The 24,466-nt window shown below is 41.3% G+C and overlaps 1 protein-coding gene across 2 annotated transcripts; it reads right to left on the bottom strand.

Moving 5' to 3' along the window:
- Positions 1 to 4,593: 4,593 nt before the first annotated feature.
- exoc3l2a (exocyst complex component 3-like 2a) lies at positions 4,594 to 18,676 on the bottom strand. 2 transcript variants are annotated; one of them, XM_036143474.1, is made up of 14 exons: positions 18,473 to 18,676; positions 17,926 to 17,927; positions 14,914 to 15,473; positions 14,250 to 14,464; positions 13,112 to 13,862; positions 12,902 to 13,016; positions 12,709 to 12,819; positions 12,525 to 12,625; positions 11,440 to 11,550; positions 11,205 to 11,340; positions 8,785 to 8,907; positions 8,527 to 8,682; positions 7,481 to 7,602; positions 4,594 to 5,715 (listed from the first exon to the last, which is right to left on the bottom strand). In XM_036143474.1, the coding sequence occupies exons 3-14, from the start codon at positions 15,447 to 15,449 to the stop codon at positions 5,400 to 5,402; spliced, it is 2,793 nt and encodes a 930-aa protein (XP_035999367.1). In that variant the 5' UTR covers positions 15,450 to 15,473; positions 17,926 to 17,927; positions 18,473 to 18,676; the 3' UTR covers positions 4,594 to 5,399. The 2 variants fall into 2 exon arrangements, with proteins under 2 accessions (XP_035999367.1, XP_035999366.1); XM_036143473.1 differs by lacking the exon at positions 17,926 to 17,927 and having other exon boundaries at positions 18,473 to 18,675.
- Positions 18,677 to 24,466: the final 5,790 nt, after the last annotated feature.

The raw sequence follows: 24,466 nt of genomic DNA on the forward strand, positions 1-24,466 counted from the left end.
ACAGCCTGATGGATTTTCCATTGCAGAGCAGTGTTAATGAGAGGAAGCAGGGGAGTGCTTCCCAGGGATTGCATTGTGATATCGTGCACAGTTTCACCTTCAGCAGCTTGATCTAGGGAAACCTCTAAGAGTTTGGCCAATCTGTCCTTCTCAGTCAGGGATGGTAAATCCCCACTTGGGACATTTGGAAAACTGCCATCCAGCATCCGCTAACCGGCTGCTATAAGAAAAGATTTTTGATAATGCCTTTAGATATACGTCCGACTCAAAAGCCTGCCTGCCAAACTTAACATCTAACTTATGCCAACTTTACTTAATGTGCTTCCTGTTCTATTCCACAAATTCCTGGAACACATAAAAATAATAACAAGTGCAAAGAGCAGTCAGAGGTCAGAGAGATGTAAGATCTGTGGGTGATTACAGGAAAAAGCTGAAGGGACAAATCTGCACCGTGATACGTCAAATCAGACCCATTGTTATCAAGGTAGTGGTGCCCCCTCATCTACCTAGATGCTATGGATACTGACAGAACTGGTTTCCCAATTCATATTCAGTTCAGTTTTATTTAAATTTTGCTAATTATATTATATCAAGGTACTTTGCAATAGACGTAAATGGACGTTAAAATCAACAGAAATTCGTCACATTCTACCCAATGTATTCCAAGGATGGGGTTGACAGTAGGGGCACAATTTACCATCAGAACCAGGCTTTACTTGGTTTAGGTTAAAACAGAACTAATCAGTGCTGGCTTGTGTGAATCGTCTTGTTACTGAAGCAAAAGTATCACCACAGCATGATGCTGCCACCAACACTAATGTCACTAATGTCACTAATGTCTGACTAATTCACAAATTGTTCACTTCTCTAACGAACCTTAGACCATCACATAAGGGGCGACGGTGGCACCAGTCAGAGGGTCCGGTGGCGCTTATTTATGGCTGGCTCGCTTTTGTCAGTCTGCCCCAGAGCAGCTGTGGCTACCAACATAGCTCACCAACGTCAGGGTGTGAATGTGTGAGTGTGAATGGATGAATGACTGATTGTAGTGTAAAGCGATTTGGGGTCATCAGACTTGATAAAGCAAGTACAAGCCATTTCCAATAATAGTTGGACTTAGACTGAGATTCAATTACCTACAGATGGACTCTGTTTATTAATAAGTCAGTTCTGACAGAAATGTTATTTAAGGCTATCAGAGTAAAGGACAATGAATACATATTGTATGCAACTATTTTCAGAATTTTGGTTATGAAAAAAACTTTCAAAAATCAGTTTTCCTCCCTATCCCAATGCATCTCTATAATCCTGTCTGTATGATTCAATTGAACTGACTTTTCTGGAAAGTGCATTGAGACGTCGATGCATCTTTTTTCCCTTTTCCACCCATTAAGAGTTACTTTGCGTTGGTTTATTATATAGAAACTCTATAAAATACAATACATTTTGTGGGTGTGACATGTACTGTATAACAATGACGAGGTTCAAAGAGAATGAATCCTTTTGTCAGGCCCATTACATATCAGTCTGCCATTTGAATTCAGATAATGATTGCTGACTTGGAGAGGTCATTGTGGAGAATGAACCCTGGTGAGGCAGGCCAGCTTTGTTTTGAACAGGCCACGAGCAGCTCAGACATGAAAAAGCTCCCCAGCTGAACCAGAGGGGAGGTTTCCTCCTGGTGCATAATGTAAACTTGGCTCCAATAAAAGCATCCGCTGGCACCTCAGTGGACAACAGGAAATCTTTGTTTATCAAAAACTATCCCGTTGTTGGCCTCAGGGTCTATGACCCCTTTTGTTGTGGCAGAGCCCCTTAATTCCAGATCTGTTTACTGAAAAAAGATGTCAGGCCCTTAAGATAAACAACAAAGACATAAAGTATGCATGTATATATAGGCACTGCACATATTGTGCGTCAGTCCATCCGGCATTTATCTTTTTGTGAAAGAGGCCACTATATATAATATTTCGCACATCCAACTCAGCATACATATAAACTATGTAAACTATATATATATATATATATATATATATATATATATATATATATATATATATATATATATATATATATATATATATATATATATATATATGTATTAGCAACTGTTAGTTGCTAATACATATAACTATTAGTATATAATTGGGAATGTCATTCAGGCTATTCTCCCAGAAGGGAGAATAGCAGAAGTGGAGGTGAGCTAAAAGTACCTTGGAAGCAAATGGCAGCCATGAAGAGGCCACAAGGAAAGCAGCATCAGCCAAATAAGTGAGACAAGTTCTGAGAATTCAGCTCAAGTCAGGTCTGGGCAATCAACAGCTATGGCCAACCCACCGGACAGAGGACAGCCGGTATGATCGATGTGGCCATCCCGAGTTACGGAAACATCAGCAAAAAAGAGCAAGAGAAACTGGAGAAATACCAAGGACTCAGGGAAGAACTAGAAAGATCCTGCAAGGTGAAGACAACAGTAGTGCTCTTGGTCTTCGGAGAACTCAGCAGTAACCCCCACATCAGACATCTCAGTCCAGAAGAGCAATCTTAGGAACAGCTAAGATCCTAGGAGTATGAAGGGTGGGTGAGAGAGCAGTGTTTATATATATATATATATATATATATATATATATATATATATATATATATATATATATATATATATATATATATATATATATATATATACAGTACAGACCAAAAGTTTGGACACACTTTTTCACTCAAAGAGTTTTCTTTATTTTCATGACTGAAAATTTTAGATTCACACTGAAGGCATCAAAACTATGAATTAACACATGTGGAATTATATACCTAACAAAAAAGTGTGAAACAACTGAAAATATGTCTTATATTCTAGGAGGTTCTTCAAAGTAGCCACCTTTTGCTTTGATTACTGCTTCGCACACTCTTGGCATTCTCTTGATGGGTTAAGAATCAGAGAAGAATAAAAATCAACAATGCTTGATAGCGGACTACTGTTTGTTCTGCCAATAAATATGCTTTATAATCCAAAGTCACCTTAAGTGACATTTGAACCTTGTTATCTTTCCAGAGGAAAACTTTATTCTCTGCCATTTTGAATGTTTATTAGTTGTGGCGGCTTTTAGGCAGAATGTTTTTGTACGGATGCACGTGTTGAGTTTCAAAGAACATAGTACCAACTAATGGCAGCTCTAGGGAATTACACTATTTTCACCACTCTACTGTTGCCACTTAAATGGAGATTGTAAAACAAAAATTGCATTTTCAATTTATTGCTGCGTTATAAACAGGGCCTTGGTTAAAAAGTTTTCTCTCTAATGGGCCTTCCAGACACTGCGCTTACCGCGGGGTTCAGCACAGTACCACTGAGTCATTTGTTTTGTTGTCGTGTGCAAAGAAGCATGCCCCGGTAGTTAGGAGAAAAAGAGCAGCGAGGAAGGAGAGGCTGTGGGTACACCAAACCCTCAGGTCCAGGGAGCTTGTTAAAGAGCACAGATATGACCTCAAATTTGTTTTATACAGTTCAAGGAATTCTCCCCCACAGACTTGCTCCTCAGGGTGATTGCGTGAAAAAAATTCCCAAATCCACTCTAGTCTTACTTCTTTCTACCAAGGCCTTCCTCTTCTTCTCATAAACTTGTGTGCAGTTTGCTTCTTGCGACTCTCAGCCACGCTGTACACAGTACACAGTGAGAGCACTGGAGCTCCAATGAGTGGTTAACACCGCAGCTAACTCCATCTATCTTACATCAAATCTGAAGAAGCCTCTGACTGAAAACACTCAGTTGGATGACCGTCTGATGAAGATGATGAATACTTGGCGACAACCCACCTACGCATAGGGAGAACATTCAAAGTCCATGCAGAAGGGCCCTGGCAGAGATTTAAATCCTGGACCTTCTTGCTGCAAGGTAAAGATCAACATCTGCACCACCCTGCAACTCCACTCTCAAAACCGGATTATGGGAAATTATAAATATATGGAAGGATACCACATGTTGAAAAGCACTGAGAGAAATGGAGGAAGTTTTGAACCACCTGGACCATCCCTATATTTTCCTGCCTAACCAAAGTAACTAATCACAGTAGTGAACAGCAGTCTCCATGTAGAGCTGCAGTGTTCTCTTGAGGAGATAGGAGAACCCCACCAATCCAGCCTCAATCTTTTTTTGTTATTGTTGTTCTCAAAATGCACCTTAGAAATTGTTAAACCAAAAGAAACACAATTCCCTTATGAAATCTCAGCATCATGTCTTAATAAAATCCAGCACTGCTTTTGACCTGGTAAAGAGAGACATATTCCAGAAGATTTAAGACTATAGTGTCAAAAGTGACTTAACAAAATATTAAACCATTGGTATGTATATGTGCATCTATCTATATAATTTATAAATATTTAATTTTTTAGAATAAATGTCAGAAAACATCCTTTAAGTGTGTCATGGGTGGTTTTGTGTACATTAAAAAAAGTAAACTGTACTTAAGTCGGGTTTAGAATATGTCTTGTGTGACACATAATGGGAAAAGTGGAGGGGTAGGAATATTTTATGATGGCTCTGTTTATTAACTGCAACACAGGGTAGAGCATTTAAGCAAAAGATAATCCACACATACTTATTCTGCCCAGTCAATGGGCTTTTATTGTTTCCAGCAATGAATCCATTTCCTTCACAGTCAAAGTTCAACACATTTTCACACCGTTTTGCTTTAGAGATTTTTAGCCTCCAAGTTAAAATGAGCATTCTCTCCAAGATAAAGCAAGTAATCATTGTTGTTACATTAACTTCAAGCAAAGTGCCATAAAGACATAAAGCCATGTTTTGCCCAAGCAGCACAGAGTCATCTTGATACACTTAGACACACAACTATACTTACAAATTTCATCCTAAGAAAGATCAGTGTGTCTCCATGATACTGCGATCAGAGCTCCGTGGGGGCCAGCCCATCTTTCCAGGAATGTTAGTTTATTTTGTCACTGAAGACAGCTCTATAGTTTAGCTGCATGCTGCAGCGTGAGTGTAGATCCTATTATGTGGTTGATGATACTGACTTGTAGAAATCTGAACACATCTGCACAGAATGCACTAGATAGCAGAGAATATGGATAAATGACTAGGTTAATATACACTGTACGTCATACTGTAAAATATAATCTACTGGGTTTTGCAGAGTTATGGAAGAATAAAAGGTTGATAGAGACAGAACAGAATAACAAAAAAAGTTATTTTGGACATTTTAACCACTTGATTACTTGACTATGTATGAATCAAAACCAAAATATAAAACATGGCGATTTAAAATACCCAAAGTTAATGTCAGCGAGCATGTACAGTACCAGCAGTACATTAGGTCAAGTTTCTTTAGGAGACTGGTAACACTGTTTGGAATCAAAGGTTCATGTACATGACATTAAAGTCCTAATCTTCTCTGTGAAGCTTGTTTTTGTCTTCAGCTGACTCGACCGCTTGAGGTGCTGAACTCCGAGCATTTGTCCTGGGCCTTCGCCTTGGCCGATGCTCTGAGAACCAGTTGGAGACGGTCATGGCGAGGCGCAGGAGACGCAGGCTGATGCAGTGCATCTCTGATGTGATGGGAATGTCAGCAAACAGAGCACGTTCCTGGCAAACGAGGGCATTGCTGCATTCAAAGTCTTTGACGACGTTGAGGATCTCCTGTCGCTCTGCCTGCCGCGTCATTCCTCGCACGTTCAGTAGGGTGGAGACATGCTTCTTCCTGTGAGGTGGAAAGAGACCGGGAGGAAGTTAGCCTGTGGACTGTTAATAGGGTAAGCCATCACTGTGTTGTGTCTTCAGTGGTTGTCATAAGTGTGAGTAATAGTCAAAATTGGCTGACTCAAGGCAACTGTTTCTGGAAGGAAGCACAGGCCACGAGGAAATTCGGTAAATATGACATAGACCTGGCATGCTGTTGTGATCAGGGGTTTATATTACTGGCATTGATGTTATTTTTATTTTGGACTTATGATGCATTTGAACCAATCCTTTTTCCACGGTGGACATGCACTGGAAAAAAGGATGGTCCATTCCCAGAAACAAACCCTGGGGGCAAACCCTCCTGTGCCCTTCAGCATAATCTGTAATTCTTCTCTAGGGTTGAGGTCAGGGCAATTCCATACACTTATTATATTTATGATTTTTCAAAAGCTTTGGAACACCCGGTGTTGTCAAATTTCAACCATCTGAACCCAACTGAGGTGAAGATGATTGTCACGTCCTGGAACAACATGGATCAAGTCTGGATTGGCTGGAAACTGAAGTCACTTTCTCCAAAGATCCAGATTTTACATTACCAAGGATTAGGAGTTTGGCGGCCTAGAAAGAAGCCCTCACACTCCAAACCATCACCTCCAGGCTCAGTTGAATGTTTGAGCTGGTCCACACAGACAAGCCAAATTCCTTATGGTGGAAAGTTTTATGATCAGACAAGGTACTGATTAAGTAATATGTCCTGAAGTTCAAGAACAATGTCCAGGTGTCAAAGTGGGCATTTCAAGGTCAGGAACTTTGCATCAGCTGTTAAGCATGGCAGTGGGTCTATTTCACCGTCAGTGCTAGCGGTTCATTATCCTTCCAATGAGGAAGGATAAATACCTCTGAATATATCTTCACCTTAACTTAGACACAACTGGGTGTTCAAACAGGATAAGGTTCCCAAACAGAACTTGGTCTAAAATGAAGCAGTCTCACATTAGGCTTTTGAGAATGGCTTAGACGCTAACTCTGTAAAAACTTTTCAGGCTAAGTCAGTGTCAGGAAACCAACTAGTTTAATAGAACCGGCCAATTATATAACCAGAGTTATGGCAGATGATTAGACACAGGTCCAAGTACTAAAGAGCACAAAAGGAAGGCCTCTGTTCTCTGACGTTTTGGATTTGTGTCACATTGTAGCTTACAATAAACTAAGAGGGAAGTGAAGAGTGAGTAAGCAGCCATTTATGTCTAAAGTGCAGCGTCTTATCCTCTTCCACACCTCCTGCTTTTTTTATTCTAATTGTGGCACCAGTCTGTCTCCTGCAGGGTGGCAGGAACAGGAAGTATTCGGCAGCCGCTTCCTATCTACTCCGTGGAGGCTTGTGCGTCACATGCTGATAAAGGTTGCCAACGGTCACCTGAGTCTTAATCTGAGCAAACAAGCTGGAACTCTCCCATCTCGTCCTGAGCTCCCAGAGGCCTCTCTGTCTCGTCCATTTTTAAAACTGACCCCCGGTGAGCTCTGAAAATAGCTAATGTTGATGTAGAAAGGTTTTCACACTGCTTTTCTTTGTTTTGATCCATTGCAACAAAAAAAGAAAAGAACAAAAACTGATTTGTTTTCTTTATGTAGTTTCAATGTCAGAACGCAACACTAAACATGTAGCAGTAAGCAGAAAAGAAGAAAGGTTGTTTAAAGGCTGGCCAGTAGAGAAAATGTCTGTTATCATTAATGCTTCCTGGTTACATTGTGAAAACTCCAATATTGTAGACGTGTGACTTCACCTTATATCTGGGAACTCTTTCACCAGGACAGCAACCTCCATCTGGATGGAGGGAGTGTCTTCAAGAAGGATGATGTCAGCTAGGTGGCTGATGGTGCTGTCCAACCAGGAGGCGTTTGATTCCTGTAGCACAAAAAAGGTACATCTTAGAAAACGTATCAAATAAAAATGATCAGGTCATTGATTGACTAAATTTGGTGTATGTTCTAAAGATGTTTCTTCAGCTTAAACATTTCCTTTCAGAAGAAGTATGGAAAAGAATCCAGAGAGAGCACTAGCAGAGGAAACACAGATTAATACCTCTTAAGGTCATGGGCCAAACACTTAATTCACTGGTGAATAACATATGTCCACCTCCGTCTTCCGAGTTTTTGTTCTTCTCTCTAATACTCAGGAAAAGTGAAATGAATTCCTTGCTTTGGAATTCACTAAAAATAACAGCGTCTCTTGAAGACAGCCATTAAAAATTCTCCCCCCCCCCCCCCTGCCCAAACCTTCCCCGTTTCCACAGAGGCTCCATCCCGCTCCTTGGCGAGAAAGGCCATCAAGGCCAAGCCAGAGGCACATCAAAGTTGGCCAGCTGACAGGAACAGGAAGTTCCTTCCAAACACAGCAACTTCCTGTTGTCAGCCGAGGTGATGGACACTTGTTTGAACTTGCACCCAAAAAGAGGACAAATGCCACAGCATCAAGCCCAGTTTTTTTCCTCTCTTTCCTCTCCTGGCAAGTGCTAACGTAAGCCCGCTTCATACATCTCCATCTTTGTGAAGGCAGCCATTTTTCATGATTGCCATCACTGAGACATGTTTTTTTTTTCTTGCATAAACACGGTCTGACTTTTTCCTGACCTGGGAAGTTTAAAGGTCAATCACCATTCACAGCCACCCGTCTGCATTTCCCTCACCAGCTCCCTCACTACAGTCTTGTTTTTCAAGAATCGGCCCTCTGGAATTCCTTAACACTTATTTTTCTACACGGATACTTTGTCATTCAAATGGTTTCTTCCAAATGTAGATGCATTGTTTTGCGTTTGCACTCTAAACTTACCAGATCTCTGAAGAGCCCTTTCAGCTGCTTGGCCTCGTCTTGTAGACGAAAAGCCATTCTCTTTCTCATCTTAGAGGAGGTGCAAATGATCCGACCTCGCATGATGGCGCGCACATACTCCACCAGGACCCGTCTGTGCACCTCACCAACTAATGTCTGCAGTTTTAGAAAAATAAATGTGCCCTTCAACTATGTCCGCTAAAACTTTGAAGGTGTTCGTTCTCACCTGAAGTTAAAGGTTGGTGAAGCTTTTTTTACCTGATATGGAGGAGGGTCCATCCTTTTGAACTTTCTGAAGTGCTGTTTAATACTGGCTTCAATAGCTTCAAAGGCCTCCGTGTTGTTCAGCCATTTCCTCTTCATTAGTTTGTCAAAGAAAGGCTGTAAACAACAGGTCAGAAACACATTAACAAGAGAGCAGTGTATTCCTGCAACACACACAGCTCTCAGGATACCTTTCACAGCTACCTCATAGTTTCTTAGAATTCCCCTTGCTGCTTTAGTGTTTTGGTTTCACACTAAAAGATTAGGTAAAAACAAACCTACAAAAGATCAAAAAAAAAATTTATCCTGTTACACACAGTGCCTAGCAAAAGTAGTTACTCCATTTGAAATTTTATATGTTTTTTTGCCCAACAACCTTGAAATAAATTGGATTGCTTGAGAATTTTCACCATTTCATTTACACAACAAGCCTGTAACAGAAACAGAAAATCTCAGCTTTCACAGCTCTTCACTCCCCTAAAGTTAATACTTTGTAGCAGCATCTTCTGTGGCAATTCCAGTTGCTGTGGGAGAAAAGTGGCATTGTTTCTATGAGTTAACATCGACATGTGTCTGGAAGAAGCTGGAATCTAACCCACAACTTTTGAATTGCAAGACAACTACTCACTGAGCCACAGACACTTGTTCTAGTCAGGAACATCCCTGTATTTAGCACCATCCATCTTTCCCAGTTTTACAGTTCCTGCTGCTGAAAAGCATTCCCACAGCTTGGTGCTGCCACCACCATGTTTCATTGTGGGGATGGTGATTTTGGGCTGACGGGATGTGTTGCGCTGTACCGATCCGTGGTGGTGAAGAGAGAGCTGAGCCAAAAGGCAAAACTCTTGATTTACCGGTCGATCTACGTTCCTACCCTCATCTATGGTCACGAGCTTTGGGTCATGACCGAAAGAACGAGATCCCGGATACAAGCGGCTGAAATGAGTTTTCTCCGTAGTGTGTCTGGGCTCTCCCTTAGAGATAGGGTGAGGAGCTCAGTCATCCGGGGAGGACTCAGAGTAGAGCCGCTGCTCCTCCACGTCCAGAGGAGTCAGTTGAGGTGGCTCGGGCATCTGGTCAGGATGCCTCCTGGACGCCTCCCTGGTGAGGTGTTCCGGGCACGTCCCACCGGGAGGAGACCCAGGGGAAGACCCAGGACACGCTGGAGGGACTATGTCTCTCTGCTGGCCTGGGAACGCCTTGGGATTCCTCCTGAGGAGCTGGCCCAAGTGGCTGGGGAGAGGGACGTCTGGGCCTCCCTACTGAAGCTGCTACCCCCGCGACCCGACCCCGGATAAGAGGAAGAAGACGGACGGACGGACGGACGGACGGACGGGATGTGTTGGTTAGACATAAGGGTTTCCTTCATGACTTAAAGTTTCAGTTTTAGTTTCACATGGCCAGAGCACCTTACATTTGGGCAGTCACCCTTTTGGCAAACTCAAAAGGAGACATCTTATTTTTAACACAAAATAATGGCTTTTTTTCTGGCCACTCTTCCATAAGCCCAGCTATATGGAGTTTACAGCTTATTGTGGTCCTGTGGACAGATCGTCCAGTCTCTGATGTCCAGCTCTGCAGCTCCTTAAGGGTTACCTTTGGTCTTTGTGCTGCCTCTCTGATTAATGCCCTCCTTTGGCCAGGAGGGCATGAATGTCATGAATGACGAGTGAATTTCTCCATTGTGAGATCAATAAAGACTATCTTATCTTATCTTATCTTATGTGAGTTCTGTGAGTTCTGGTGGGCGACCTTTTCTTGGTGAATTTGTTGTTCTACCATGTACTTGGTGCCACAACATACCTGACAGCACAATAAATGACACATTTGATAATACAACAAAGTTGATGGATATATGGTGCTTCAGGAGAACATCTAAGCTCTGGATATTTCTTATAATCCCACCCTGACTTGTACTTCTCACCAACTGTGTCCCTGACTTGTCTGTAGAGCTCCTTGGGCTTCATGGTGTGATGTCTCATTTAGTGCTGCTGCAGCCTCTGAGGTCTTTCACCAAAGGCTTGTTTATACTGACAGATCATGCTACCCTTACACTGGACACAGATGGGCTTCACGTTACTATTGATGTGCCTTTACAGGTTAAAAAGTGTAACAAAAAGGTAAAAAGCCAAGGGGGGTGAATACTATTGCAATGCATTGTAAAACCATTTTTTACATCTAGAACTGAAAGAGGGAGTACTTTCTTCTTACAGTGAGGGTAAGTAGATTTATTGTAGTCATTATATCTTTTCTTATAACTTAAAAAAATTGTCACCACGGAAATTTGCATTTTGCATTGAAAGTTGTAGAGTTTTGATAAACTATTAGTGGATATTAGTTGTTGCCTTGGAACTGAACAACATCTTTCTAGAATGTTCAAATGTTAAAAAGTGAGGAGAAATGTTTGTGCTGACCCTAATGTGCTCAAACAGTCTGTCCGTCAGAACCCCCACCGACTGGCTGATGATTCTGTCAAGAGAAGAGTCGGCTCTCTGAGCTGACTCTTCGCTGCCCTGTGGGTCACACTGCCTGCACCGCTCCACAAAGGTCCTGCAGGTTTGAGCAACAAATACAAAGTAGCACATTCAAGTTATTGCAAACCTTTTTTAAGTATTCAGGTAAATGATGTCACTATGGTTACCATTGTACCTCAGGGGAGGGCAGCAGTTGACCAGAGCTATGGTTTTGGACACATATCCATCCCCTCTGTCTCCAAACTCGGCCTGTGTGTCATGAAACATCTCCACCTTCCTCTGGAAGCTGGAAACATGGAAGATTTGTTAGAAAGTTCTGAATCCAAGTTCAGTCTGTAGACTAAAAAGGTTATGAGCAGAAATGATCAGACACCTAGGACATTAGAATGAAAATATAGAAACTAATTTTTCACAAAATAATACACCTAATATTATAATGTAGATCTTTTACATTTGTGCTGATGCTACATGATGGAGTGGTAGTTAAACAGAAGATTTTGCATTCAAATCTCAGTTGGGGCCTTTGTGTGGAGACTTCATGTTCCTTCCCATGAATGGAAGGTTTTTTTCTGGACACACTAGTGTTTTCCCACATTCCAGAAAGATGCATGCCTGTTTTCATGTTTCATTGCATTAGGTAACCCAAATGGTCCGAGTGAGGGTGTTTCCTGCCTCTTAGCCACAGATGGGTACCATCCACCATGCAGAGACTTTTACTTTGTAACAGTTTTCTCCAAATGCAAATGAATCTACACATAGTGCATAGTGACCAGTATTGGCACACTGACATGGTTATTCAGCCCAATATGTAACAATCTGCGATAGACTTTATATCTGACATATTTCTATCAGAACCAACATTAATGTCTTCATCAATATGAGCTGTAGCAACTCATCTGTTGGATTTGACTACACAGGCCAGCCTTTGCTCCCAATGACCCTTTAGCCTGTTCTCTATTGTTACTTCATTGGATACTCTCTGAGAGATACTGACCACTGCAGTCGTGTAGCCATCACAATTTAGCACTCATCAAACTTGCTCAAATCCTTCTGCTTGCTTGTTTTTTGTGCCTCTAACACCTTAACTTCAAGGACACAATGTTCATTTGTGTCCTTCAAATACAGCATATACTAACCCTTCACAGGTGCCATGACGATTAGAAAAGAGGTGTTATTCACTTTACTTGTCAACAGTCATAATGTTATTGCTTCTGATAAAACCTGTAATCCAATCTGTTTTCCTTTCTGACGTGAACTCACCTGAAGAGAAAGTCAGCGAGCCCAATAAGACAACAGCGAGCAACTCTTGCACCAAGAAACTGGCTCACAGATGTGGATCTATCCAAGTCCACCTTCAGCCTCTGGATACATTATTTATAAATGTTATAATTGAAGTTATTTTCCCAGATGTTGTGAGTAATGTAATGAAGACGCTACACTGTACCTGGATCACAGAGCGTGCTAGGTTTGACTGATACTCCTCTATGTGTAGCGTCTGAGCCCATCGCCTCTCCTCTTCCTCCAGAACCTGGATAAGCTCTGTTGTTACTTTATCCTGAAAGGGAAGATGTTCCATAAAAATCTATCCTTCATCAGGTTTTGTGCAGCAACATGTATGCAAAAACTCTTCATCTTACCCTGACTATACTGATGCAGTCTTCCTCCAGCCTGTCCACAGTCTGTTGAGGAAGAATAGGTTCCAGTGCAGTGTAGTGTATGGGTGTGCTGGTGCCAATGGTTCCAAGCACATCCCTTCAGGGAAATAAGCAATAAGATGTTATGTATTACTAAAACCTGGGTACATTATCATCAGATCGGTGGATCATTTAAATACTTTCATCACCGACCTGTTGTAGATGTTGTAAAACCAGTCTAATAGTGAGTAGACATCTGTGATCTGCAGTGGCCCACTGGTGATGGTCCGAAGGCGTCTGGCAACAGCCTGATGGTAGCTTTCCACATACACCTGGAAAGCTGTAAACTCCTCTGGGTAAATGGATACAGCGTTTCTCCTGGCTGCATCCAGATCGTCCACCATCCGGCTCCTCAGACGCTCCAGATATAAGGCCAGCTGGCCTGCCTGAGTATCTACCTGTTGAGGCAGGCTCCAGTCAGCAGCTTCTGCCACGGCGTGCCTCCACTTCATCTTCAGCTGTCGAGGACGATGGCTGGGTTGGATGTGGGGGCTCACTGGCTCTGTTCTGGTGTCCTCTCTCACAGCCCAGGCAGCATCAGCATGCTCTTCCTGTTGGATAACCAGCACCACTAGACCAAGGTTAGGGCCGGCGCTTGGCTGGCGTAGCGACTCTCTTACCACGTCCCACATCTCCTTTTGCAAGGCTTCGTACAGGAGCTCCACATCTTTAGCTTTCCTTCTGCTCGAGTCTAGTGTTGCATTTGCGCTAAGAGCCTCGTCAAAGGATGAAGATGATAAAAGATGGGCAATAGGTGGTGTGCTACGACTTAAGGTAGAAGTAGGGGTGGATGCAGGTGTTGCTGGCAGCAAAGACAGGAGCTCACACTCGCGTTCCAGCTCCAGAATGTGTGTGTCGGCCAAGAGAAGGTCTCTGTGGTTGACCAACTGGAGAATCTCCAGAACTGTTGGAATGCAAAAAAAAAAAAAAAACCAGAAGGCTATGTTTATGAGCAACAGTGAAAAGGATTCAGACATAATGGGGATAAACATTTCTGTTGTTAGGAGCATGTGTCTGAGAACCAGACTGGGCTGTCTGCTGCTCATTCCCTACATTCTTCTGTCCTAGCAATGTTCCCCATGGAATAACTCAACGGTGGCTCGGTTGAACTTTTATAAGAACCTGGGGTGGGAGGAAGGGTAGTCATTTCCTCTTCTGACAGTCAACCGGTGAGTGACTTGGGAATCTGGGAACTTCTCAGCCTAATCAGAACGTTGTCGTAGACTGACAGGAAACACACATAAACCTTGAGCAGGAAGTGCTGAACTGATGCTGTTTCCTTGATTCTTACCTGACAGGGGCTCTCTGCTTTTAACTACTGGTTCCTCTTCTAGCTCCTCCTCGTCAGCCTCTTGGGAAGCCTTGTCCGACATGGATTCTCTTTTCAGCTTTCCCAAACTGATCCTCAGAAAGGAGGGTCGCCTGGAACCCTCTGCCTCACACTCTGTGCTCAGGTCCCCACAGGGCAGGCTTTCCCTGCGCTCCTCCTTACGACGACCTTTTCCACTGCAGAACAGCAAGACCAGAGCATTAGCTAAAACTTCCTTAAGGAGTGTTTAGTGCATTGTTAATGGTTGGAATGCTGCTTATTCACATGCACAGTGTCTGCTAAAGTGTTCTACTGCAGAGAATAGCCACCGCAGTTCACAATAGTCTTATTTACCGAACACAGCAAGTTCACCAGAGGTCAGATTAAAACAAAAGAGGTTCTATAGATTATCCACAGAAAATTCTATAACGCCATGAAACACAAGGCCTACATGCTTCTCTACTGCCATCAAGACAAGGTTAGAAGGATTTTCAGTTTATAATCCTATCCAACATTTTAGTTACGCTTTTTTGGATAGATTCAAATGCACCAATGACGTAAACCCTAAAGTAAACTGACACAATCGTAAATTAAATGTTTTTTTTTTTTTTCTGCATGCAATTGTCTGTCAGCATCATTTCCTCACCGAAGTAGGGTCATAATCCCCTCTGAGCCTCTTCGCAGCCCTTTTCCCTTCTCCTTCTCTGCTGGGAGTGTCTTTGAGTCTCCAGGGTTGTGGTGGGGAAAGCTGTTCCCCCATACATTTCGTCCTGATTTGCGAAGACCCTTTCCCAGTTTCTCGAGGGTTTTGAGGGGTGAGACTCCACAAATGCGCTCCAGAGTGCCCCTGAGCGGCTTCCCTTTGAGGTTTCCTGCCCCATGCTTCTCTGTGTTCACTTCATTCTCTTCCTCTTCTCCGTCACGCGAAGACCTCAGCTGAAGGTTCCCTCTGACCTCCCCCATGAAGAGGCCCGTGTCTCCCCCGTTCTTCTGGTCCTCGTCCAGGTCCACATCGTCAAAGGGGTTAAGGCTTTTCTTCAGCTCATTCAGTTCCTTCAGCTCATTTAGATCATTCAGATCCCTCAGGTCCAACTCCAGCCGGGGCAGGATCAGTTCACCGTTTACTCTGGGGAACTCGTGGCAGCTCTTGGATCGTCCTGGGAGCTTTTTTAGAATAGGCATGATTGCAGCTGATCCTTAAAAAAACTGCAAAAAAAGAGCATTTTTAGATAAAGTCACAATTTTAAGGAACACAAAAACTATGTCCAAGGTAAAGCTAGAAAGACTCAGTAAACTTCCCAGTTAATTCGGTAGTTTTTCTATGTTTAGTGTGAACACTAAGAAGTAATATCCAAACAAATTTCCTAACCCATTTTTTAATGATCGATTATTTGGGGATATTTGTTGGCAGTAAAAAACTTCCCACAACCGGCTGCTTATGTAATGCCCTTCACAAAGCAAATAGGAAACTCTGATGTAAATTATTACCACATTATCCGACAAAGCACTTCAGAATCCTTGGACCGCCTGCAGCTTCTGGAGAACAAGCAGCAACAAGGCTCTAGAAAGCAACGTATCTGAGCCTCTTTCAAACCTGCTTATTTATTCTTAAACAAATAATGAATAGTGTATGTTGTTGTGAGGAGTGAATGTAAAATAATAATCTTCTGTAAAATTCATAATAAGTGGAAGTGATTTTCTAATAATTCTGATTGGGAGCTTTATTTCTGAGACATGTTAAGGCAAAAAAAAGCAAAAAACTTTTCATTCTATAAGAAAAGTACATTCCCTGTGCCTACTTTCTGCTTATTAGCTATATACCCAGTCAGACACTGGGTGAAAAGTCTTCAGGGTCAACATGGACACAAACAACAATACACGCTCTTCCTCATACCCTCTGCCATTTTAGTATCACCCATAAACACGCATGTCTTTGGAATGCATGAGGAAGCAGGAGCAGCCGCGGGAAATCCACAAGGGCTCAGGGAAAACATGCGAAGTCAAAGAGGAAAAAATAACTACCCATTGGAATATTGCTAATCATAGACGAACCCAAGCTTTTTATGCCGTTCCATAAAATTACAGATGTGATTGCAGTCACAGGTTGAAGATAAATAATCAAGATATTCCTGAGAGCACTTCTGCACATCTGCACACAAATGTATGGAAATGCATAAAATTGAAGTGAATAAAACATGATTTCTATCAAATATTGTTCCTTCTTCTGTTAGGGTTAATCAATGCTATTTCCTGTTTGTAGTTTTCTGATGTTTTCTAGCCTTCACATGTCGTCTTGTACTGTTATATGTTTGTTTCTTTTGTTATTACCCACAACTTTTAAAAAAAACATAGCTGTAACACTAGCAGGTTCACATAGACACAATACTGCACTCCAAATGCTTTCAGACCCATTATTGCTACAGTTTAGACTAAAATAATAGGGATATTTAGCTAAATTTGACCAAAAGTTAGCAAACTATTGCTCAAACAAATCTATAGACAGGATTTTACACAGACTACAAGTTTCGGTTATACCTCATCACAACACCTTGCACCATAACAAATTTATCAAAGGTGTTAAAAGCATTCACATCTATTAGCCAAGTAGAAGTATAGATACTAAGGTTTATAAATATTTCTGTAGAAATAGAAGTATCAACTCAAACCTTTTACTCAAGTAGAAATATAAAACTTCTTAAAGTATTAAAGTAGAAGTAATCCCCCCATTATTATAATTGTATAGTAGATATTATTGAAAAAAAATGGGATTGACTGTTTCACCCACATATATGTCTATTGAAAACAAACAATTTAGTACAATGCAAATATATTAAAGGGGCACATAGGTGCAATACTGAGCACCAACATGGGTTTCATGGAACAGAAGATCTGATGTCTGGTTGCCTATAAGTATTGGTGACAAAAGTCAAAACATCAGAGACATATTATCAATAATATTTTACTTGCTATTATTGGAATGTAAATTAACATCCAAGTACAGCTACATGAATTGATGAAGGCCACAGAAGTATCAAAACAAAACTGGATATGAAAATGAGTGCATTACCCTTTTATAACAATTACCCTTGTATGGTTGTCTGTGTACAGTAGACAATGTTGTCAAAATGAAGAGAATAATCCTAAAGGTTAATCAAAAAAAGAAATAATCCTTAAAATGCAATGTTCTTCTTCTACATTTTGTTCTTAAGTTTTTGTTGGGGTGTATGGCAACTTGGTGCATTACTGCCTCCAACTACATTCAAAATCACTCTTTTCAGGTTGCACTATTTATCCAAATATTTTTTTGTTTTTTATTGACAAGCCAGAACGAAAACAAGCTGAAATAAAATATAAAAATGTAAGGAGTAGAATTTAAAAATACACTAAAACTCTACTAAAGTATAAATAACCAAAATGTCTACTTAAATAAGGTAACAAAGTATTTCTACTTAGTTACTTGACACCTCTGGAATTCATTATAAAGACATCTGAAGTTTAAGGTTTACACATGAAAACTTATAAATGATATGTAATAATTGCTTTTACAAACCAAATGTAAATCTGTTGACTTACTGCTGACCATCACTGTGGTTTAATATTTTAATGTTTTAACCGTCAAACTACCTTCTGTATGCAGTGTGGATCAGTTCATATGCACAACTTTCCAGGTCTAGACAGTTGCCTTTGAATTCAGTTTCACAGGCTGTTAAGTTACTGAACTAATGATCAAATATGTTCAAGATTTATAATAAAAAAAAAAAAAAACTTGCTGCTGAATCTTTATTGAGAGAAATAAAATATTTGCTGGAGTTCAAGTATCCTTGAGGGGGATAGAAACTGTCCATGAAGGGTAAAAAACAACGGCATTAACAGACACAAGCTTTAAAACACACGGATGCAGCCTAGGGAATGGGATTTATTAGGAGCTGAGTTGTTGTTTTTATCCCTCCCTTGTTTAAAAGCGTGAATTCTTAAGCCACAGCAGGAATCACCGAGAAGACCAGTCTTTCACTTTTTCCTTTTTACATTTTCTTGTCTTTGCAATGAAACATAACAATTGTTGTAAACAAGTATGACTGAATCAGAGATGTGTGAAAAATGCAAACAAGATAGCTGAGCTTTTAAAATTGTATAGTGAACAATAATGTCATCATTAAAGGAAAAGGCATTTTTATAAAGCCGGGCAAAAAGCCTCAGAGACTCACCTGAACACTTCGCCTGTGCTGTGTTTCAGTTCAGTGTCATCCTGGAGAATGCTGGCTGTGCAGGCTGCCAGGCTGTGGGGTGTGTGTGTGTGTGTGTGTGTGTGTGTGTGTGTGTGTGTGTGTGTGTGTGTGTGAGTGAGAAAGACTGATGAGTGAAAGAGCGTGTCTGAAAGTACTGGCTGACTCAAGAGAGCAATGTGGTTGCCTGTGGCTTCCTGATGCTTTCTATTGTGGTGGAAGGTGATATGTTTTCCTGAGGAAAGATCTCTCTCCCACCCTCCCATCTCCACTGCTCCCCCTCACCTACACCAGCGAGCGCATCCTGCACCCCCACGCACACGCAAATACGCACACCCGCACCCAAGGGACACCTCCACTAATTGCATGAGCTATCCAGTGGAGGAGGACAGGGCAGAGCTCTGCTCCTGGGTTTCTGTGACTTGTCGTCTAGAAGGATAGAAAGCAACGCAACCGCCTGGAGAAAAAATTCCAGTCCTTCCTTAATGAATCCCCAGTGGAAGATTTCAGTGGAAGATCTGAACTTTTATGCCAGTCAGCTCAGCTGCAGCTGTGCTGTCCATGCTTTGCTTCAAGCAGCAGGGGTCAGGTTGTCTACAGCCACCCAGTGTCCACGCTAAGTTACGACAAGAACCAGTGTCATAACTCCATGGCTTTCTACGCGTTCCTAAAACCCCATTCTGTGTGTTATCACAGAGCTAGTTGAAACAATATTTTACACTACAGTAATGTTTCCTAGATCATGCTCTCTGTAGTTATTCCCTTATGCTTATTATTTTTAGGCATTTGAGTTTTTGGGTTTCCTTTTGTTTCTTTCTTTTCTTTTTTTTTCTACTATTTTCTAGTTGCTCCCATTTTAGTTGATACTTTTGTGGATTAGTTTATGGATTTTACTCTTAGTTCATTCTAAATACATTTATTTCCTGTTAAATTCCTTCACATGTTTCTCTTCGGTTTCTGTTCATTACACTTCCCTCAGCTCTTCTGTTTTAATTGCTGCTGTTTGGTTGACATACTGAACACGTCAATTGTATTCTATTCAAAAATATGTTATTGATCACAAGGGAAAGCAAATGTTGCAACTTAAGCAATCCAAGTTTTTTAAAAGAGTTGTTTTGAATATTTACAACAGAGAATGTTTGTCCATAATGTTCTTTAATTTGCGAAGAATCCTTGTTTTCCAAACAATCTCCAGAGATTCAGGAGGAGTCACCAGAACAGAAACACCCTTCTTTATCACCTCGTTGGGCTCAGGTGCTGTTACCCCATCAGATGATGGCAGAAGAGGGCACTTTCTATGACAAACTTCTAGAAGCTCTGCAGGATGTTCCTGCGAACGCTGAAACCCCATTAAGTTCTTGAAAAGTACAGTATCCTCTGTCCTGTCCTGTACGCAGCTTCACTGTTGCATCTCTAACCCGTTTAAGTGAAGACCGAGGTATTTTCACTCTTTCCCCTCACCGCTTCCTCTCTCATGATGGAAACAATGTTTGCCTTCTGCCATTTCTCAGGAAATCTACAATCAACTCCTTTGTTTCGTTCACATTCAAGATAAGATGGATGTTTCTACACCATATAAAGTGGTCCACCAGCTCTCTGTATTCAGTCTCTTGTCCATCTCTAATATACCCAACGACTACAGAATCATCTGAGTATCTCTGCATAGAACAGGACTCTGATTTGAACTGGAAGTCTGATGTGTACCAGGTATAAATAATTGATGTGATTACAGTACCTTGTGGTGCTCCTGTGTCTTCTAGACCCTCTGACATAATAACTCTGGTTGGGTATTGTCTTTACTATATGGTGTTCATGCATCGTTACCTGCCAGGCTCATGTTCTGGCATAACTTGATTGTATCTGTAATACTTTATCGGCTGGTTGTACTGTTCTTTCTACATCTCTCTTTGCAGGTGACAAAGCAGACTGAGGATTGTCATTCTCTCCCTTTTCTCTCCTCTTTCTCTTTCACCTTTTCTCGTTTTTTTCTCTTCTACCTTCTTGTTTCAGTGCATTAATTATAATAAAGCTTCTTGCAGGTATAAATCAAGCGGAGCACTATGGCGAAAGCAGTAAGGCTCCTCTTGCGAAACGTAAAATCTGTTGGCCTTTTTTGGCATTAAGACAACAATTCTTATTGCCACATTGGCAGACAGGACATTATTAAAAAAAGTGAGCTTCTATGCTTTTCTGTGTCTCTGCTCGGTCTTCTCAAACCCCCAGTCGTTCGAAGCAGATGGCCGGTCTTACAGAGTCTGGTTCTGCTGGAAGTTTCTTCCTGTTAAAGGGGAGTTTTCCTCTCCACTGTCGCTTCATGCATGCTCAGTATGAGGGATTGCTGCAAAGCCATGGACAATGCAGACGACTGTTAAGGATTGTGAGATCATAGCTGCAGAAAGCAGACTACAGGGAGACAACAGAAAAGCCACGGACACTAAAGAGTCAGAGGCTGACATACTTAGATGTGACATCATGGACTAATCATGGAGAAGGGGTTACCCTAGTAACTTTTATTTATTAAATTTCACTAAAAAACACAGAATAAGAAGAACTTCCGTCTTTGCTGAGCAACAAAAAATAGCAAACAAAGCAGTATTATACAAGTTTGTTTGTTTCCTGAGCACCCAGGCAGGACTTGTATGTGGTTCTAATTATGGTTGAAAAATTACTGAATAAATAATCATTTTTGAGCTCTTTTAATGTTTCGAATAGAAAGGTTCTATCAGGAGTCCCGACAGTTTTCCCAACATACTTCCACCACTCAACAATGCAGAAATACGTCACATTTACTATGGGTGCACATGGTCACTCATGTCAGTTTGCCACATTCTGAATAACTTTTTCCTGACATTCGTTTGCAAGAACCCCAATCGGCATAAACCACCACTTTTACAATTTCCTTCTGATTAAGCTTAATCACAATATTCCGATTGCCGTGTTTACGTCAAGCATTTTTATTCCAATTGGCATTTTATTCTGATTACTTTTGCCCATGTAAACATAGCTACTGACTTGATGCAATCTGCTGGGTTTCCAAAAACTTTTCGACCAATCTGTCTGTACGAATTAATTGAATTGACTTTCTAAAGTGCCTTGAGTTTACACATATTGTGATTTGGCACTATATAAATAAAACTGAATTGACTTGAATTGAATTAAGGCTCGAGATGGAATTGCAATGACAGGTTCAACAAGTGCGTTAGGAAAATGGAAAGTGAGAGAGAATAAAAAGCATAAGAACTGACCACTTTGAATCAGGAAGTAGCAAAGATTATTGAGGAAGATGTAATGAAGGCACTGAATAGGATGAAGAGTAGAAAGGCAGTTTGTAATGGTGATATACCTGTGGAGGTATGGAAGTGTCTAGGAGAGACAACAGTAGAGTTTTTGACTAGGTTGCTCAATGAGCTCTTAGATGACACCTTAGTGGGAATGTAGGAGAAATGTGCTGGTATCAATTTTCAAAAACAAGGAAGATGTGGAGAGTTGTAGAGGCAGCCACAGAGGATTAAAGTTGATGAGTCATACAATATAGTTAGAGGAAAGAGTAATGGAAGCTAGACTGTGGTCAGAAGTGAGCATCTGTGAGCAGCAGTATGGTTTCATGCCAACACAAAGTAGGCCACTACAGATGCAATATTTGCTTTGAAGATGTTAATGGAGAAGTATAGAGAAGGTCAAAGGTCGCTACACACTCCAACAGAACAGAGAAAATGTGTCTCGCTCCTACAGCGAATGACGTCATTTTGTTCTCCCAGCACATATGAGAGTTTCTCTGCTGGTTTTTGACACCACATCAGGGCAGAACAATTTTCTCAAGGGGTGTCCGACTACTCTACTGTGATTGGACAGGATTTAAAATGTGTTTTGGTTGGATAAACAGAAATGTCTCACATTTGTAGAACTGCAGTCGCAACTCTCACAGTCCCACAGTTCAACTCTAGTGGCTGAACATGGTAATTCAGCTCACTTGCAGCTTTTACCCTATCAATAATCCTAGCAGGTCAGTTCCACCACATAGCATCGCGCATCCCCGGTTTTTGATGTTTTCCAAATAGTGCCAGAGCACACCGTTGGCATGTAGGTGTCTGCCAGCTCTTTGCGTGCTCCGTGCTCAGCTCTCTGAGTAGAGCCCAGCCAAGCAGAGTGCATGGAAAAGGAGCATCAGAGTGGTGCAGGACATGGACAAGAGCTGTAAGACGGTGGTGAGGTGTGCTGCTGGTGTGTCAGAGGAGTTCAAGGTGGAAGTGGAACTGCATCAAGGATCATCTCTGATGCACTGATTGCTTGCTGTGGTGCTGGACAGGTCAACAGATGAGTTTAGACAGGAATCTCAGTGGACTACGATTGTAGATGACATTGTGATGTGTAGTGAGAGCAGGGAACAGGTGGAGGAAAATTTAGAGAGATGGAGGTTTGTTCTGGAAAGGAGAGAAAATAAATGTAGCAAGAAAGAATACACTCCTGATAAAACAGTTTAAGACCAGTTGAAAAATGGCAAGAACTCACATTTCACACTTTTGGACCATGAGAGGATTCTAAGTAGAGCTTCCAAATGCAAAAACAAGAAATGGAAATGAGACAAAAAAAAATAATTTGAGTAATTTATTGCCAATGACTATTAAACTGAAATAGGCTGTTCATCAACTGATCAAAAGTTTAAGACCACAGGCGTTAAAAGCCAAAATCTTCACAAAAATGTGTATTCAGTGTCATTTTCTGTGAGGTATCCACACCATCTTTGAGAGAGACAAGGGTGGATAGTATCAGGAATGAGTGCATCAGAGGGACAGCTCATTTTAGATGTTTTGGAGATAAAGCCAGGAGCAGATTGAGATGGTTTGGACATGTACAGAGGAGGGATAGTGAGAACATCGGTAGAACAATGCTGAGTCTGGAGCTGCCAGGCAGGAGGCCTGGAGGAAGACCAAAGAGGAGACTTACAGGTGAAGTTAAAGAGGACATGAAGGTAGTTAGTGAGGGAAAAGAAGGTGCAGATAATAGGGTTAGATGGAGACAGATGACTCGATGTGGCCATCCCTGAACGGGAAAAGCACCAACAACAAAAAAGGCAGACTTCACAGACTTAGACTGTTTTGTTCAGATCTATCTGATACATTTTGATTTTGAAAAAGAAATACAGGTTGGAATGTAACAACATAGGTAAAAAGCCAAAGTGCGTGCATGTTTGTTTCACTATAAGAATATTTTCAATTAGATTGCCCATGTTATTGTCATCAACATTGAGTCACTAGTGCTCTCTAGTGGACAGACTGTGTAATGTTCTCAAATAACCTCCCTCTCATGTTTGGTAGATCTGTTTTATGTGACTACTCTCATCTTACTATGTATGTATGTATTTATGTTACCTAACTGTTAGGCATTACTTTACTGAAAGTCCTTGCATTAATGGCAGCATGGGCTGGCACCTACTTCAGCTGTCCCCCAACCACTTAAACTGCAGGAAATTAAGTTATTATTTTAATAATCTAATCCAAAACCAGTTTTATTTTTGTTTTCCTGTTGGAACATCCAATTGTCTCCAGGTATTAATTCCCATAGCTGCTGCTATAGGGTAAAGTTAAAGAATTTAACTACTGTTAAAATACTGTTTATTTTTCCAATGCAGCAGTACCCCAGCAGCAAAGCAACCTTGTACTAAATTACTACCATCAATCCTTCAAAGCTGGCCCTTAATCTCTTTGTCTCAGTTGATTATAAAACACTAGAATTGTCCAGCTAGGCAAATTCATATGTAGCTTGAAGGTGTTGATTGTGGAGGTGGTGTGGGGCTTGTTTCCTCTACACCCTCTCAGTCCTTGATGTAAAAACTGTTTCAACATCTTCCTTGTTTATTATCTGCTTGAATACTGGTGCTTCTTGAGCTGTTCCTGAACATTAGAAACATCCATGTCAATGATGAGTGTTTGCCTGTTTCAAACCAGAGCTGTAATACTGTGGATGGACTGTGACTGT

Source organism: Fundulus heteroclitus, chromosome 11, assembly GCF_011125445.2.
Source record: "Fundulus heteroclitus isolate FHET01 chromosome 11, MU-UCD_Fhet_4.1, whole genome shotgun sequence".
Taxonomy (NCBI): domain Eukaryota; kingdom Metazoa; phylum Chordata; class Actinopteri; order Cyprinodontiformes; family Fundulidae; genus Fundulus; species Fundulus heteroclitus.